The sequence below is a fragment of the Cibotium barometz genome, chromosome 47 (genome assembly GCF_041138505.1).
Source record: "Cibotium barometz isolate CiBa-2024 chromosome 47, ASM4113850v1, whole genome shotgun sequence".
NCBI classification, from domain to species: domain Eukaryota; kingdom Viridiplantae; phylum Streptophyta; class Polypodiopsida; order Cyatheales; family Cibotiaceae; genus Cibotium; species Cibotium barometz.
The window spans coordinates 7,589,727-7,608,639 of record NC_141092.1 but is presented as its reverse complement, the minus strand read 5'-3'; the positions used below and the strand labels follow the sequence as shown (position 1 = coordinate 7,608,639).

General features: G+C 41.2%; 1 protein-coding gene and 1 pseudogene across 2 annotated transcripts in view; both read right to left on the bottom strand.

Annotated features, from left to right (window-relative positions):
* Positions 1–1,190: 1,190 nt before the first annotated feature.
* LOC147611316 (expansin-A15-like) overlaps positions 1,191–18,913 on the bottom strand; it is a 55,434-nt pseudogene continuing 37,711 nt past the window's right edge. Inside the window, exon 3 of the transcript XR_015263739.1 lies at positions 1,191–1,302. The product of XR_015263739.1 is annotated as an expansin-A15-like (transcript). The remainder of the gene's footprint in view (positions 1,303–18,913) is intronic.
* On the bottom strand, positions 1,341–2,484 carry LOC147611317 (expansin-A1-like). Its single transcript, XM_086784384.1, has 2 exons — positions 2,107–2,484; positions 1,341–2,006 (listed from the first exon to the last, which is right to left on the bottom strand). The coding sequence occupies exons 1-2, from the start codon at positions 2,300–2,302 to the stop codon at positions 1,381–1,383; spliced, it is 822 nt and encodes a 273-aa protein (XP_086640510.1). The 5' UTR covers positions 2,303–2,484; the 3' UTR covers positions 1,341–1,380.

The following is an 18,913-nucleotide window of genomic DNA, read 5'->3' as shown; positions in this document are numbered from 1 at the left end:
GGGATGCCAATGTACTGTATTGCAACAAAATATGGAATGTAAAATGGAGCTCTTCTAGCTGGAAAAAGAGATGGCACTTGATATGGAATTGCCAGGTCCCTAGGAAACTTCAAGTTTTTTTGTGGAAGGTTAGCATGTGGGCTTTACCTATTGGCTATAAAATGCAAAAAGAAACATGGCTAGTGGCATTTGCCCTAGGTGCAGGTCTACAATAGAAAGTGGCAAACATTTGTTATGCGAATGTGCAGCTCTAAGGAGCACCCGGTGCAAAATGACTAAGTGGATAGAGAGGGGTCTGAACATGCAAACCTTTTGGGAGGACTGGTTACTTGGGAAGTCAGCAGCAGTGAGTGTGATGAGCTCAGTGGGCTGGCGTTTAACATTAGCAGAACTTGCATCTTATGGGAAATGTGGACTAGCAGGAATGAAATTGTGTTCTTGAGGGCTACATGTACAAGGCTGCAGGAAATAGAGCTGATGTATAAATATGTATGCATGTGCTGGTCTGTATGTAATGCAAATAAAATTAGATCTCTGGAATTGGATTTATTGATTCAGAATCTGCAGAGGAATATCCTTTGAATGTTTCCTTGATTTTGGCTAAGCTTCATACATACTAGGGTTCTTTCCCTAATATTGATGGATTGGTGGCTACAGGTGAGATGTTGGATTGAGAAGAAAAGGCCTCCTAGATTCGGACCTAAAACTCGGAGATGGTACCGCAAGGAAAAGCAAACCGACCATACATTTGTTGCCTTTATTGAGAACCCGGTTGGCACTAGACCCACAGTTAAGGTTTGGTCGAAGCATGGGGGTATGCTAGAAAAACAATCCCCCCGTGGTTGCAAAAAAGAACAAAAAGAAGTAATGGTAGTGATGGGAATGGATTGTGGAGTGTTGTTTTTTTTTCAATGATATATACTGATGTTAAAATATGAGGTGACTTCCCAAGTTCGGCTGTACTCCCCTTCTTCTTTGTGAATCTAAGGGGGGTTCTTTTTTTACATCTTGAACTTGCATTACAGTTGCCAAACTTGTAATGCAGAACTCGCATTACAGTTTATATCATAAGGTTTCCAAACTTGAACTGATATAAGGTTTCCAAACTTGAACTTGCATTCCAGTTTATATCATATAAGGTTTTCAAACTTGATATAGAATGATTGAGTACTCATAGGTGAGATTACGTGAGAGAGATCTAAAATACATTAGAGAAGGCGGCCACATCCATGATGTTCCTACCAGCAGCGGGCGGCTTTGCTGCCTCAGCATGCGAATCTACAGTACTTGCTAGATCACAACCTGTATGGTCCACCACCAGCAAGCCGAGGTGGTGTTGGCGCACATGAAGCTAAGCTAGTTGGAGTGGTGAATAATATCTTAGAACTGGTCGCCGCTGAAGGTCTGGCCGAAGTGCCAGTCGGCGGGGGCGACGTCGTAGGAGGTGAGAGTCGTGCCGTCGCTGGTGGTGACCTGGAAGGAGAGGCTCTGGCCGTCCAGCCGGGCGTTGCTCTGCCAGTTCTGTCCCCAATTCCTGCTCATGGGCTGCCAGCCGGTCTTGGAGCCCTTGATGGAGACGGCGCGGACGTCCCCAACTCCGCCTACGTTGGTGACGAGCACCAAGTTGAAGTAAGAGTGGCCGTTCATGGTGAAGTGGATGCCGCCCGTTTTAACGCACGGAACCCTCCGGTAGAGCACGGGAACGATTCCGCCTTTGTAGACGCCGATCTTCTCGAAGGCCGGCTGCGCCATGTCGAAGTGCTGCAGCGGGGGGTTGCACCAGCCGCCCGCGTTGTTGGGCAGCGCGTCGTTGGGCGGGCAGAGGTTGGTGGCCGTGACCAGTACGGAGGCGTCGCTGAGGCACCACTCGGGATCGGCGGCCACATCGCACTTGATCTCGAAGCAGGCGCCGCAGCTAAGGCCGGCGTTGAAAAGCGTCGTGCTGAGGGCGGCGGTATTGGTGCCGTAGCCCGAGGAGTAGAGGTCCCCGTAGCCGCAAGCGCCACCTGGACACATAGCATGAATCGATCTCAATTTCAGTTCAAGGGTTGATCAGCCACAGCATGCCGACTGAAATGGCAATAACAGCTCAGAATGTAAACGTACCCATGGTGCCGGAGGCGTCGCTTCCGCCGTAGAAAGTGGCATGGGCATTGGTCCACCCGCTCTGCTCGGAGCCGCCGCCGCCGTAGTAGGAGGCCAGGGCCGGAGCACCCATGAGGAGCAGGAGAAGCAGCGGGATAAGCGGGGCAATATTAATGCTGCGGGGGAGGAGAGTCCACATAATTGTAGCAATTGCCATTCAACTGTATTGACGCAGCGGCGAGCTGAGCTTAGCTTGGCTTGGCTCGGCTTGGCTGCGTGGCTAATTGGCTTGCTGCGGCCGATGAGTAGCAGGTTGGGGACGGACTCCTTATATATGAGGCTCTAGGGATGGGATGGCACGTTGGGGACGGAATTCGAAGCCGCGAGAGCTCAGACTGTGAGCAGCAGCTTGCAGGAAGGAAGGGGGACAAGGCAAGACTCTGCAACGAGTCGTGGTTGGTTGGTGCCGCAGCTGTAGGACCGACGTCTCCACGTCCACACCACACCACACCAGGGCTATAATTGAAGGTGATCCTTTTTGCAGCAATGCACATGTTTAGCGTCTCCACGTCCACACCACACCACACCAGGGCTAATTCAAAGACCCACTGGGCTAACGTTCAGCAGACTCCAATCAGACCCACAAACCGTCAGGCCCACTCGATTAACGCAATCAGACATGAGAGCTGACGATGGGAGGTGAGAGCAGCTCGGCGGAAGCCCATATTTAATTTTGCTGGATGAGCAACATAGAGGCCTCATGCCGGACCGGGACGTCTCCTTCGACAAGGACGAGTGCGTGCAACATAGAGGCCTCATGCTGGTGGTGACCTGGAAGGAGAGGCTCTGGCAGTTGCTCTGCCAGTTCTGTCCCCAATTCCTGCTCATGGGCTGCCAGCCGGTCTTGGAGCCCTTGATGGAGACGGCGCGGACGTCCCCAACTCCGCCTACGTTGGTGACGAGCACCAAGTTGAAGTAAGAGTGGCCGTTCATGGTGAAGTGGATGCCGCCCGTTTTAACGCACGGAACCCTCCGGTAGAGACGAGTGCGTGCAGAACGTCCAACGGCAGCCATGACCCATCATCGTTACGTCTACCTACTCTACTCGCTTACTACTGCCCCGGCAGCTTGGGCCTCCAGCCACATCGTCCCTGGAAGCTAGCGCTGGCGCTGTTTTATCACAGGTGTCCATCAGTCCATGGACACACGTATCCGACCGAGCAGTGGTGTTTCAACCTTGGGAATTTTATAACCTTCCGAACCGTATCTTTAAAACGTTTTCTTTTTTTATTTTTATTTTTTAAAAAGCTTCATGCCGTTAAGAGCAAGGCTTATATCCCCAAGTCTGAAGACACAATCAAAACTAAAGTCTTTTACAAGAATCTACTAGTCTTGCGGCTATTATGGGAGATTACAACACTTAAGTACACTCTAGTAGTGTCAGACCTCTCTAAACAAAGGTAGAGAACGTAGAACCCCTCAAAGCTGCCCCTAACTAAAAGATGGAGAAAGAATGGAAGGAGCCAAAAAGTAATCAGAGGTGAGGTGCAGTCATACAAATTCTTCCCCATCTCATACCTTGATTGAATATTGTAATGCCTTTCGAACTCTTGGCATAGAGTATAAAGTCAAGGAGCTAGTCAAACACAGGAGTAGTCACACAAAATCTTCCCCCCTCTCATACCTTGATTAAATATTATAATGCCTTTTGTAATGAAGGGATTTTAGTGAGCACATACATATGAGGAATGGACCTAAGCACATGGGGCTTAGGGGCATTTGCACATATGTTGTGTAGGGCATATGGGGGCCTTGGGACTATAAAAGGCACCAGCCCTAGGATAGTGTACCCTTTGATACCTTGTGATATCTTTTGATACATTTGACCATTTGGTTATCTTCTTGCCTAGAGCAAGCTTCCATGGTGAGATTCTCCCTTCGAGATGCTACGATGGGAGCCTACACCCTTATTATCTACTCCAAGTATTAAGTGGGCCACTATCTTGTTGTGGTATCCGAGCTCTTGGCATAGATCTTGATGCTTTGATTAGGAGGTCAATCATTTTTGGAATTTTCTTAATCCAATTTTCACAATGCATTTTCTTCATCATGATTAGTGATAATCATTTTCAAATTACTGTTAATTCAATTTTGAGAATGCATTTTTTGATCATGATTAGTGTAATCATTTTCAGAATCGATTTTTACACAGTTTTCGCATTTGCTAATTTCTTGATTTGAGAAGATTAGCAATGAATTTTGTGTTAATAATTTTTGAATTTGTATTAACCATTGTTTTTAGAACCCTAATCCACTTTATTGCTTGAGTTCTTAAAGCTCTTAATGTTGGTTTCTTGAAATTTTCTTGATTTTCAAAATTAGGGTTTATAGAATTTTCAGCAAACCAATATTGAGTGAGTTCATGCATTATCTTCCTTAGGGAACATACTTTTTCAAAGATTAACCCTTAGAGCCCTTGTTTCTTTAGAATTGAAACCCTAGATTGCCAAATCTTTGAGTTCTCGAAGGAATATTGCAAGAAGAAGGTTGCTGTACAAAAATTTGGTGCAGTTTCAAGAAAGTGTGCAGAATCTTGATACAATTTCAAGAATGTTTATAGAATACATAAAGTTTGCATAATATAATTTGATGTGCAGTTTCAAGTGCAAAGTTGAAGGATATTGAAGATTTGTTTTAAGATCAGTGCAGAATTAAAGATTCATGTACAAAAAGCAAGATTGAAGCAAAGATTCATAGTTGTCAGTGATATTTGTCAAAAATCATACACATAGTTTGCATCTCTTTGCTATTTGTCACAGTTTTTGTTGAATTCTTACAAGAAACAGTTGAAATATCAAGAAACAGATGAAATACCAAGAAATAGTTGACAACACCAAGAAAGGTTTGCAAAGAAAGATTAAACTATAGTGATTTGTGAAGATTATCCTTTAAATTAGATTGTTTATAGTCTAATGAAGTGGATTGATATTAATTTTCAAAGACTAGTGTTAATTTTGGTAAAATCCAAGCAAATAAGTCACAAAAGTGATGTCTTGATAACTTGCAACTACATTTTTGGTAAAGATTAAGTGTAGATTGTATCTTAATGCAGAAAATGGTGTACATTTCAAGATCAGTGCAGAATTAAAGATTCATGTACAGAAAGCACGATTGAAGCAAAGATTCACAGTTTTGTAAGTGATATTTGTTAAAAATCCTACACATAGTTTGCATCTCTTTGCTATTTGTCACAGTTTTTGTTGAATTCCAAGAAACAGTTAAAATATCTAGAAACAGTGAAATAACAATTGACAATACCAAGAAATGTTTGCAAAGAAAGATTAAATTGGAGTGATTTGTGAAGATTATCCTCAAATAATCAACTGGATTGATATTAATTTTCCAAGATTAGTGTTAATTTTGTGAAACTCCAAGAAAATAAGTCACATAAGTGCTGCCTTGATAACTTGCAACTTTAGTTTTGGTAAAGATTGAGTGCAGATTGTAGCTTAATGCAGAAAACAATCTAGATTTATGTGTATTTGATGCACATAAACATTATGGCCCTAGTGGGAATTGAACCGAGTCTACTTGTGTGAGCCAATGCGCCCCATACATCATAGGGTTCTCCTAACCTGTATACAAGGCTTCTTGAGTGGGAAGTTCTCTCGTATAAATGATTAGTGATCATGATAAACAAGATATTAAGATCAAGATTGGGTTCTACAACAACATAATACATGAGCCTTTTCATCATTGAGCTCTAGTTAAGCTCTCATTAAAAGAGGGAAAACAGTTGGGCAGTGGATCTCTCCTGGAGATTGCTTAAGTTTATCCACTTATACTGTGTTGATATCCTAGATGATGTACTTGAAGGCGTAGTAGCAGAAATCTACAACAAACGAAGTACAAGATGCAGATGCAATAATCAACAAGTACATATCAAGGAAAGTTCCCATTCAAGTTGTCTATAACACAACAGTTATGCAAGAACAAGAAGAATGGAGAAATGAACATTAATTTTGTAGAACTCAAATAGGTGTTTCTCTACAAGAAGAATTTCTTTATGACAAAAAAGATAGCTTGTTGGCTACATAGAGCACTTATGTGTTGGCCTACATTACAAAGAAGATTGGAATAGGCTTGAAGCCACTGGTGGGGTTGAAAAGACTGATGTATTGTGCTCATGCATGTTGGAACTTCATCCTACACTGAAGTACTTAAACCACATCACAAATGGTGGGGTGGAAAAGATTGATGTGTTTTGGTCATGCATGTGAAGGACCAATGGCACAAAAATAAGGTTATGGCTTAGAGATGGAGTGTAAGAAGGTAAGACATGTTGCCTCCTCAACCTCCATATTGGCCGCCTACATAGCCTTGATCAATGTAGAGCAAAAACAATAGTGCCTCCTTCATTCCTTTGACCTATAATACATGCTCAACATCCAAAAATGCATTCTCACTCTAAGTACCGTTGTTTCGTATGAAAAGATGCAGGGGAGAAGAGAGCTTGAGCTCTTAAAAGCACACACACACTCACACAAACCCTAGAAGAGAACACACAATGTGAGAGACTGAAAATTCTTCTTCTTCTTCACAACACAACAAAAGAGGTCTACAAAGAAGATAAAGTGACTAACACACATAATAGAGTATATACAAGCGGTCCATAATGTGAACACACTAAGTGGAGTGGGTAGATGTAGACTAGTCGATGTAGTCCAGCTATAGAATCTCTGGCAAAGATATGTCGATGCCAGCTACCAAACCCGTGTGATGTAAATGTCGAGAACGGTCATGCAGGCGCCTTTTGAGTGTCAGGTCATGTTGAGCTTGACATCTCAACACTCCCCCTCAAGCTCAACTCCAGCTCATGAACTCCAAGCATATCTCAAAATCTGCGGAGCTTCTCAGCTCTCCCAAGGCCTTCATGAAGATGTCAGCGACCTGATCCTGTGTGCTAACATAGGCCAAGTGGATGTTGTATGCAAAGACTCTCTCCCTGATGAAGTTGTAATGTACCTCAATGTGTTTTGTTTGTGCATGGAAAATTGGGTTCCTAACCAACTATATTCTGCTCAGATTATCACAATATATGATAACCTTTCTCTGAATATGCAACCCCAAATCAACAAGTAGCTTGCATACCCAAGCTACCTTACACGCAACTGTGTGTTGAAATTTGAGCTAAATGATGAGCTATGGTGGATCAAACACTAGAATCAACATGATTAACAAAGTGATTAAGAAATGATTAAGACGTAATTAGTGAATAATTAGCAGATAGATTAATGTAGGCATGGATACTCAAAAACCAGCAAATTCTCATTAGGGCTATGCCTCAATTTATAGAGTTTACATCAAGCATCAAATCCCATTGATTTCTCCATGATTCACTCCCAGAATATCTCCACCTCTTGCCTGATTCTCTCCACCTCTTCTCTTTTCCCTGATTATCTCCCAGAATAACTCCACACTCCTAAATTCCCTCATGCTACCCATTATTCTCTCCCAGTAGATTCTTCTAACCTTTTCACACGTTCTTTCACAATTACATCTCCTCTTTTACAGCCTCTATCCAAGAGCTTGTTCCCACACACACCCTATTCACTTGTATATTTCAACACCTCCCCTCAAGTGAATAATCCTAACACACCTGGACCCTGTATCAAGTTTCCCTCTTACTTGATAGCCCGCGACCAGTGCCTCAAGTCCCTAAACTCCATAGTCCTTGACACTCTCTCTCTCTATGTGTCCAAGGCTACTACTATAAGTGCCCGCGACCTTGACTAAAGTGCTCACACATACAACTACCACTTGGCCTACATCATCGGTGGCTCAGAGGTGGTTTTACTTTGTTGGGGCAGGTTACATTGGGTTGTGGGCTCTCTCTCTCTCTCTCTCTCAGAAAAGATGATCCGACTCCACTTCCCTTGGAGCCTCCATGAAGTTTGCCGATGTCGTTCCTTCTTCACTGGGTTTGCTGTAGCAGTCTCTCGCCATGTGTCCTGGCTTTCCACATTTGTGGCAAGTGAAGGTCCTCCCTCCTACTCTGCCTCTTCCTCGTCCTCGTCCTCGAGAGAATCCTCCTCGGGTGAAGAATGCTTTTTCCTCTCCTGCTGTTGAGTCGAGCTCTTTCTTCTCTTTGCCTCTGCTCTCTTGCTCTAGTAGAGCTGCTTCTATCTCGTGTATCTTCAGTTCAGGTACATTCTTTAGTGTTGCTACAATGTTTTCATAATCTCCTTTGTCCACACTCTTCAAAAGTACAGCTAATGCTTCATCATCTTCTACCTTTTTGCCAATAGCTGCCAGCTGTTGCTTAATGCTTTTATATTTGTTCAAGTGTGTGATTAAAGGTTCACTTTCCTTCATGTCCAGTTTGTAGAATTGCATTAACAAATTTATCTTGGAATTTTTTGCTTGTGTACCAAATAATTTATTGAGTTCATCCCATGCATCTTTTGCCCACTGTATCCCTGTGATATGATGAATGATCTCATCATTTAAACTGAGTGCAATAAGCCCCAATGCTTTTTCATTCCTACTCTTCCACTCATTTTCCCCTCTCTCTGGGCATTCATCTCTCCCCCACAGATTTTTCCTCATCAGCAAATACATGGTTTTTGTTTGCCATGTATAAAACTGTTCTCCATTAAATTTGGCTATTTCCTGTGCTGAATTCATGGTGATGTGAAGGGGGTCTTACCTCTTGATCCAAATTCAAGATTCAAGGGCAGTGTCTACCCTTTTACAACTCAATCTGGTGTTTAATAGATGATTACAATAATTTTATCAGCATAAAATCACCAGAAATTACATTAAATTGAGAGTAACCAATTTGTACGGGATGGTTGGAGTATCAAACCAACTCCGATTTGCAATCTGAAGCTTTAGGGATCTGTATCAGATACCTAATGGTTAATTTGAACCCTCAATTGCACCAAAGTACAGTGATTAGCACTGATTAATCACTGATTAGCAAATTAATGCTCTGGTTTGTGTGCAAAAAACAGAGTATGCGGGGAGCTCAGATCTGGTGCCTTCCACTTCAAATGAGCCCAAATGCTTTCAAAGGCATCAATAGCAATGAGTCTAGTAGAGGATTAAGCCAAGAAACACAAGATTTGACTAAATAATGAAAGCTTAATCTCTGTTTTACCAAAGTCACCTGCAGATTTGATGAAGAGCTTGGATCTCTCTGTAGACTTGATGAAATTGATTTCTGTCTTCACCAGCTTGTAGAGCATGCTTGATTACCCCTTGGGCTAAGAGGAATTAGAGACCTTTGATCTGTGGAAGTAGAAATCACCAAAAACATCTCAGAAAAACGTAGCCTGCAAATCGAGCTCCCGCCGGCGTTCTGCGCTGAATTAGCCCACAAGATTTGAGATGTGTGTAGCCCTATGAGTCTACTATGAGTACCTAAGAGGGCTTAGTCTAATGTTATGTGTGCAAGGAGAATGGAGTCCTCCACTGGCTGGGGGTGAAGGGGAGAAGTGAAAGCTTACTAAAAAATTGATTTTTTGCTAATTATTTTACTAATCCTGATTAATTCACTAATGGGCTCATAAATCTGATTGATTCTAGGCATGGCTCTGATACCATGTTGAAATTTGAGCTAAATGATGAGCTATGGTGGATCAAACACTAGAATCAACATGATTAACAAAGTGATTAAGAAATGATTAAGATGTAATTAGTGAATAATTAGCAGATAGATTAATGTAGGCATGGATACTCAAAAACCAGCAAATTCTCATTAGGGCTATGCCTCAATTTATAGAGTTTACATCAAGCATCAAATCCCATTGATTTCTCCATGATTCACTCCCAGAATATCTCCACCTCTTGCCTGATTCTCTCCACCTCTTCTCTTTTCCCTGATTATCTCCCAGAATAACTCCACACTCCTAAATTCCCTCATGCTACCCATTATTCTCTCCCAGTAGATTCTTCTAACCTTTTCACAGGTTCTTTCACAATTACATCTCCTCTTTTACAGCCTCTATCCAAGAGCTTGTTCCCACACACACCCTATTCACTTGTATATTTCAACACTGTGGACTGCTTCTTACTACTCCATGTCATAGCAACACTCCCTAATGAAACATAAATCCACTGATAGATCTCTTGTCTAAGATGCTGCCTGCCCAATCTGCATCTATGTACCCATATAGCTCCAATGGTACACATGCTGCTTAAAACAATGCATAATCAACAGTGGCCCTCAAATACCAAAGTGTGCGTCACACACTGTCAAGATGTGGTTTGTGTGGAACTTGCATAAACTGGCTCTCTAAGACAACAATGTAACTCAAATCTGGCCTGCTGATCATAACATAGATTAAACTCCCCACAATCTTCTTGTACATAGTGGGATCCTTCAACACATAACATGTATCCGCACTAAGCTTACTATTTTGATCTAATGGCATCGAGATTGACTTAAAATCCTCCATCCCATACTTGGACAACATGTCCAATACATATCGTCTATGTGACAACCAATATATCCTTAGGTGTGCGAATGATCTAAATTCCCAAAAAGTAGTGCAGATCTCCATATCCTTCATCTTAAACTTCCTTTTGATGAGAGGACTTTTCACATCCTCAATCTCATCCAAGTTGTCACCCCCAACAATAAGATCATCTACATATATGGTGATGATCACCCTACCCTCATCACTCTTGCACACATACAAAGAGTGATCTGCATCTGAAAACCAATAGTGACAAGATACTCAGCAATCTTGTCATGCCATGCTCGTGGAGTTCGCTTCATCCCATACAATGCCATACGAAGCTTACATACATACTCTGGGTGATCGGTATCCTCAAAACCAGGTGGCTCAATCATATACATTTCTTCTTGCAAGTTGCCATATGCAAGAACACATTTTCTACATTCATCTGATGTAAAAACTAGCCTTTAGCTCTGCTGCTGTAGCTACCGCAATCATAACTCTCACAGTTGTTATCTTTGCAACCGAGGCAAATGTCTCTTCATAATCAATCCCATATGTCTGCGCATATCCTTTGGCTACCAATCTAGCCTTGTACCTGCTTATGCTACCATCACTGTTATGTTTTACCTTATACACCCACTTACAACCAATAGCTTTCTTGTCTTCAAGCAATGGCACCAAATCCTAAGTCTCATTTCCATACAATGCATCCATCTCCTCATCCATAACCTTCTCCCAACACACATTTCAATAGCCTAATCAAAACATGTGGGTTCTACAACAACATGCATAACTTTTGTCACATAAGCAGAGTGATGTGCCACATAACCATCATAAGTCAACCTCTACACAGGGTTTTTGACTCTTCCAGATCTTCATAACTTTGCATTCATGGCTTCCATAGCCTTCTTCACACGAGGTGTCCTCATTTACTGGAATCCCAAGTTTCTCTCATCAAGGTTCATCTCTGAGCCACTAGACTCTCCATCGATAAGAGAATGCCGTCTAGAAATATCAAGCATATGTACCAAGGGGCTCAACCAATTTCTCTTTGCCTTTATGTGATGTACCAGCTACATTTCCAAGACTGGTATTATGACCCATCCTGGCACTCCATGGTCTATCAACAGAACTGTTGGATGAGGACTCTCCTGCTCCATTCAAGACTGTGATTGCTGACTTGCATTTTGTGCAACCACATTTGCACTTACATAATCCCCAACAATATCTTATTCAGCAACATACTAGGTACTCATCTCATCAAATACAACATCCTTGCTTACCCTCAATCAGGTATAGCGGGATTACATGGTGCCTGCCCAATTTGCATCTATGTACCCATATAGCTCCAATGGTACACATGCTGCTTAAAACAATGCATAATCAACAGTGGCCCTCAAATACCGAAGTGTGCATCACACACTATCAAGATGTGGTTTGTGCGGAACTTGCATAAACTGGCTCTCTAAGCCAACAGTGTAACTCAAATCTGGCCTGCTGATCATGACATAGATCAAACTCCCCACAGTCTTCCTGTACATAGTGGGATCCTCCAACACATAACATGTATCCGCACTAAGCTTACCATTTTGATCTAATGGCACTGAGATTGACTTAAAATCCTCCATCCCATACTTGGACAACATGTCCAATACATATCGTCTATGTGACAACCAATATACCCTTAATGATCTAAATTCCCAAAAAGTAGTGCAGATCTCCATATCCTTCATCTTAAACTTCCTTTTGATGAGAAGACTTTTCACATCCTCAATCTCATCCAAGTTGACACCCCCAACAATAAGATCATCTACATATATGGTGATGATTACCCTACCCTCATCACTCTTGCACACATACAAAGAGTGATTTGCATCTGCATCTGAAAACCAATAGTGACAAGATACTCAGCAATCTTGTCATGCCATGCTCGTGGAGCTTGCTTCAGCCCATACATGGCCTTACAAAGCTTACGTACATACTCTGGGTGACCTGTAACCAGGTGGCTCATCCTCCATATACATTTCTTCTTGCAAGTCGCCATGCAAGAACACATTTTTTACATCCATCTGATGTAAAAACTAGTCTTTAGCTATAGCCACCGCAATCATAACTCTCACAGTTGTCATCTTTGCAACTGAGGCAAATGTCTCTTTATAATCAATCCCATATATCTGCGCAAATCCTTTGGCTACCAACCTAGCCTTGTACCTGCTTATGCTACCATCACTGTTATGTTTTACCTTATACATCCACTTACAACCAATAGATTTCTTGCCTTCAAGCAATGGCACCAAATCCCAAGTCTCATTTCCATACAATGCATCCATCTCCTCATCCATAACCTTCTCCCAACACACATTTCAATAGCCTCATCAAAACATGTGGGTTCTACAACATGCATAACTTTTGTCACATAAGCATAGTGATGTGCCACATAACCATCATAAGTCAACCTCTGCACAGGTTTTTTGACTCTTCCAGATCTTCATAACTTTTCATTCATGGCTTCCATAGCCTTCTTCACACCAGGTGTCCTCATTACTGGAATCCCAAGTTCCACTCATCAAGGTTCATCTCTGAGCCACTAGACTCTCTATCAAAACAAGAGAATGTCCTCTAGAAATATCAAGCATATGTACCAAGGGGCTCAACCACTTTCTCTTTGCCTTTATGTGATGTACCAACTACATTTCCAAGACTGGTATTATGATGCATCCTGCCACTCCATGGTGTATCAACAGAACCGTTGGATGAGGACTCTCCTGGTCCATTCAATGACTGTGATTGCTGACTTGCATTTTGTGCAACCACATTTGCACTTACATCATCCCCAACGACATCTTATTCAGCAACATACTAGGTACTCATCTCATCAAATACAACATCCTTGCTTACCCTCAATCAGGTGTAGCGGGATTATAGCATCTATATCCCTTTTGCTCAAGGGAATACCCAATAAACACACATTTTTCTGCCTTTGGATCCAACTTGGTACGCAACTCATCTAGCACATGCACATGCGCAATACATCCAAAAACATTTAAGTGAGACAATCAGGTTTCCAGCTGCTACCAATAAACTTCTCCTCTGGCATTACATCATATATGTTTGTAGTAAGAGTCCTGTTCATGATATAAATTGCTGTAAATAGCTATGAGGCATATTATTCTCTACCATCAATGCATGTGCTATCTCTGTAATGTGCCTGTATTTCCACTCAGCAACTCCATTTTGCTACGGAGTGTATCTACATGTAAATTATCTCTAAATGCCATTCTTTTACAAGAATTCAAAGAACTCATTGGAGAAGTATTATCTCCCTCCATCTAACCTTGTGTGGTCATCAATGAATGTTTCATAGTACATGTAGCCACCCATAGACATAGTCTTCACAGGATCCCATACGTCTGAATGCACATCATCTAGTACATTCCTGCTCACATTTCTATCATGTGGAAATACATGCTTTGTTTTCTTTCCAAATTGACATGCTTCACATACTGGTGTGGATGATGATATGTTAGATTCAACACTTTTCCTTGTAGAGACAGCTCCTAAATGGTCTGAACCCATCTTAGAAATTTTGACAAGTGGGCAGATACAACTAGCGGGTCCTAATGTGGACCTATGGCGACCATTCAAGTTAATCTCAGGGAGATTATATCGTAAGGGTAATGATGGAGTGTTGCGGCTTATACCTAACCCTGACCAATATGAGGAGATCTTGCAATGGGCACATGAGAGTATTGGTGGAATCCATGCCTACTACTTGTGTGCGTCGTATAACTCAGGATGGGCAATGGTGGCCTACCATGCATGCGGATGCTGAAAAATTTATTCATAACTGTGCTTCATGTCAAATTCAACAACGAATTCATAATGCCACATTATTCCAAATTTTAACTACACCAAGTTGGAGCAAGTATATTGTGGACTATCTTCAGCATGGTCATACACTGATCGAACATTTCCTAAATATCAAAAGCATGCTATTGAAGTTGAAGCGGCCAACTATATGTTGATAGAGGGCCAACTCTACAAGAGGGGCAAGGATGGCAACTTGCGCATGTGTGTATGTGAAGCTGACTACTTGAAAAATGGATGCCGAAGAATATGTGAAACGTTGTGATGATTGTCAAAGGACCAAACCTCCCATCATAAAGGACAATATGCCATTGTGGCCTATGTTAAGCACACGTGCGTTTGCCAAATGGGGTATTGATTTTGTCAGTCCCATTAAACCTCCAGCTCATCACACGCATGCCGAATATATTATAGTCGCAACTGACTATTTAACCAAATGGGTAGAGGCAAAGGCTACAGTCAAAAATGATGCCAGAACCACAGCCAAGTTCTTGTATGAGTACGTGTTTACACGCTATGGCTTACCTATTGAAATCGTTAGTGATCAAGGTGTGCACTTTGTGAATGAGGTCATAGAGTTTTTACTTCAAGAATTTATGGTAATTCACAAGCGTTCTGCACCCTATCATCCCCGGACCAATGGTCAAGCTGAGAGTACTAACAAGATTCTCTGCACAGCACTCACAAAGATTGTTGAGGGACATAGGACTGATTGGGAGCAAAAGTTGCACTCAGTTCTTTGGGCATATAGAACACCCTATAAAACATCTGTGGGCACAACCCCATTTGAGCTTGCTTTTGGGCTAGATGCAATTCTTCCCATTGAATTTCTTGTACCTACTCTACGAGTTGCTAAACAATTGGGCTGGACTGGTCATGAGCTTTCTCAATGCATTGATGAATTGAAAAAGCTTGATGAGACCCGCTTATTAGCGGTAATGGGGATGTATGCCAAAAAGAGGAGACAAAAGCAATGGTATGATCGAAATGTAACAACTGGCCGATTCAAAAAAGGGAACCTTGTGCTCTTGTACACACTTAAGAAGCATAAGCAAAAGCTCAAGAAACGTGGCCTAGGACCGTTTGTGATTAATGAGCTTACTCCTAGTGGTGTAGTGCATTTAGAGACACTAGAAGGTGAGCAAATGCCTAACTTCATTAATGGAAGTCGTCTCAAGAAATACAATGAACCATTAATTGAAGCCATGCTTCAACAAATGCATGCTGCCCACACACGAAAAGAAGCACATGACCTACTTAAACGTCAGGCTCAAGAAGAAGCTAAAGCTAGAGTTGCAAAAGCTAAGGAGCGTCGCAAGGCTTCTGTGTTGACCTTACAGTTGGCTACTGATGTTGGCTACTGATGAACAATATGTCGATCCTTTCAATATTCACGTGTGTCTTCATCTTCATGAGACTACCTACTTTGTCTCTGCCTTAATTGACTCTGGTGTAGATTATAATGTTCTCTCATTTGACATATGGGTAGCCTTGGGACAACCAACACTTATGCACATTCCTATTGACTTACGAAGCTTTTCAGGTGAAGATAACCCTATAGAGGGAAAATGTGTCATTATGATATCCATTCAGGATCACCAGATGTCAGTTCCCTTTTATGTGGCTAGTAAGTCCAAGGCAGTGGTAGAGGTTGTTCTTGGTCGATCATGGTTAAGTGCTACCAATTGTTCATTAGATTGGAAGAATAGACAATACAAATTGCAAATTGATTCTGATTGCATCTTGGGATCTGCTGCTCCACGAGTTTTATCATGTCAAAAGGGTGGTAGTTCTACCTTACACGACCCACTTTCAACATCTGCTCTTCAAGCTCCAACACAAATGATGTGGATAATCGATGAGTCCTCCAGTGAGGGCCATGGCTCGCATGTTCCAACTACTCTAGTCACTGCTCAAAGAAGGCCAGGCAAGAAGGAATTATCAATTTGGCTACCCAAAGATGCGTATAAACTTGTACCATCTAGCCTAGTTGCTAAACATCCTAAAAAGCATATCTTTTCCAAGCCTAAGCCTCAGATTGTTACTCATTGGGTCCTAAAGCATGTTCTTAAAGCACAAGGCTATTATGAGGGTGCAACAGCACTTTGGCTTCCCAAATGCCATGGTTAAAACAATCTTCGGGCAACTGGATTATCTCTCCTTGGTAGCCTATATCCCGCGCCTCCATCAGGCAAAATGTATGCCATAAAAAATATTAGCATTGAAAATATAACTCTCGTAGAAAAAAGTTGGATAAGGATAAAAGTTATAAAACTAATTTGGTGGATCGATATTTGAGGCGAACGGCGTTTAAACAGGCTTGCAAATAGCAAATCGAAAAATTATGTATTGTCCAGTGCCTATACACCAAAAATCTAACTTATCAGGCTTTTCATAATGCACAAACATTATACGTACATGAAGCTGACAACCTTCCACAATCATAGATTGTAAATTCCTAGGGGCCCAAAGCTCTCGTCGCGTAATTGTCTTGACCATACAAACCCAACAATAATCTAGGTTCTAAAAATTGAAGATATTCCCAGTTACAAATGAATGTTTCAATAAAAATATAAACTAATCAAACAAAACACAAAAGCTACATAAAAAGAAAGTTTGTATACCGTAAAAAACCAGTGCTCTCTAATAGTTTGATAATTAGAGAAGCTGTTGCTTGGCCTTCCCAAAATGGAGTCTACAATTCAGCCATGAATATTAAATAAATCTTAAAAAACAATAATACCTAAATTATAGCAAATGTCTAAAATATTTACCTTCAATATCTTGTCCATCACCATAAACGAACGAAAAATGATATCCTTGCCACATCCATCCTAAGCAATATATCCCTGATATCAAATATAACTCTCTCTCTCTCTCTCTCTATATATATATATACACACATATACACACATATACATATACATATATGTATATGTATATATATACATATACATATACATATATATATATATATATATATACATATACATATACATATACATATATGTATATGTATATATATACATATACATACATATATATATACACACACACACACAATATATAAGGGCACTGTATATAAAAGCAATACAAAAGCAAACAGAGACTGCACTTGCATATCTTCAGAAACATTCTTCAATCAAATGCTTCCTTCATTGCACAAAGATAAGTATAAATGTAGTCTCTTACATTTGCAAACTGCCATTTACAATTAAATTCTTCGACGTGCCATTTGCAAAACCTCCTTGTAGACAACATTGGTTGTGAAGAGTTTATTTGAACATGTTGTGCCACTTTTATATTCCACAATATGCTTTACACACACTTTTACTGCATTGGATGATCTAACACATGACATAGAGACGTACAATTGTCCATGTGTGAATACTTGCATGGCTAGATAAAGTCCCAATACACTCAATGTTTGTCCTTGGGACTTATTTATTGACATATCAAAAGCTAACCTGACAGGAAATTGCCTCCTTCTCATCTTAAATGGCAATTGAAGCATAGTAGGCATAAATGTTATCCTGGGAATAAAGACTCTGTCTCCAATGTTTGTACCTATAATGGTTTCTGCTTCTATCACCTTTGAGTTAAATTACTTGCATATCAATCTGGTACCATTATAAAGTCCCTCTCGAGGGTCCAAATTATGGAGCAAAATGATAGGCACATTAATCTTTAGAGGAGGGTAACCACCACCTAAGTTCAAACTGTTCAAGTACTCAATTGGATACAATATTGCGTCATTCTCACAAGAAACAACAAAATCTACACTAAGGTATTCTCTTTCAAGACCATGCAATGAACTCAAGGCTAGTTCATTGATCCCATCAACCTCTAAATTTCGCGGCGCAAGAATAGCACAGTCTTTGAAAAAGCATGCATAATCCTCAACTCTATAAAGATCTTTGTATACCCATTCTACCAAACTCAAAACAGAGTTGCCATGGATCAACATTTGCGATGGAATTACTACTCTGCCTTCATTGTTTGGTTGACCTATAGTGCCATCCCCAATTTGTAATGTCCATTTGACAAATTCATGTTCTATACCACATTCAACACTCTGTCTAACCCGCATGTTTTGGGTAAGCTTTAAAACACTCAAATATCTCCAAATATGTAACATTGCATCAACAATGTCTTCGTGTGATCCCTTTGGCACAACTGGTAAGATTTGCCTAAAGTCACTACCAAAAAGCATAACTTTTACACCAAACACTGTATCACTTTGCATAATGTCCCTCAATGTCCTGTCCAGTGCTTCATATGCATACCTATGCATCATTGGAGCCTCGTACCAAATGATTAACCTTGCAAGCTTCAACACCTCGGCCAATGGGCTATTAGCTTTGATTCCACATGTGCTAGAAGCATTGAGTACCAATGGAATTTTGAAATGTGAGTGAGCTGTACGACCATTCGAGAGTAATAATGTGGCTATTCCAGACGATGCACATGCCAAGGCAATGTGTTTCTCTCCA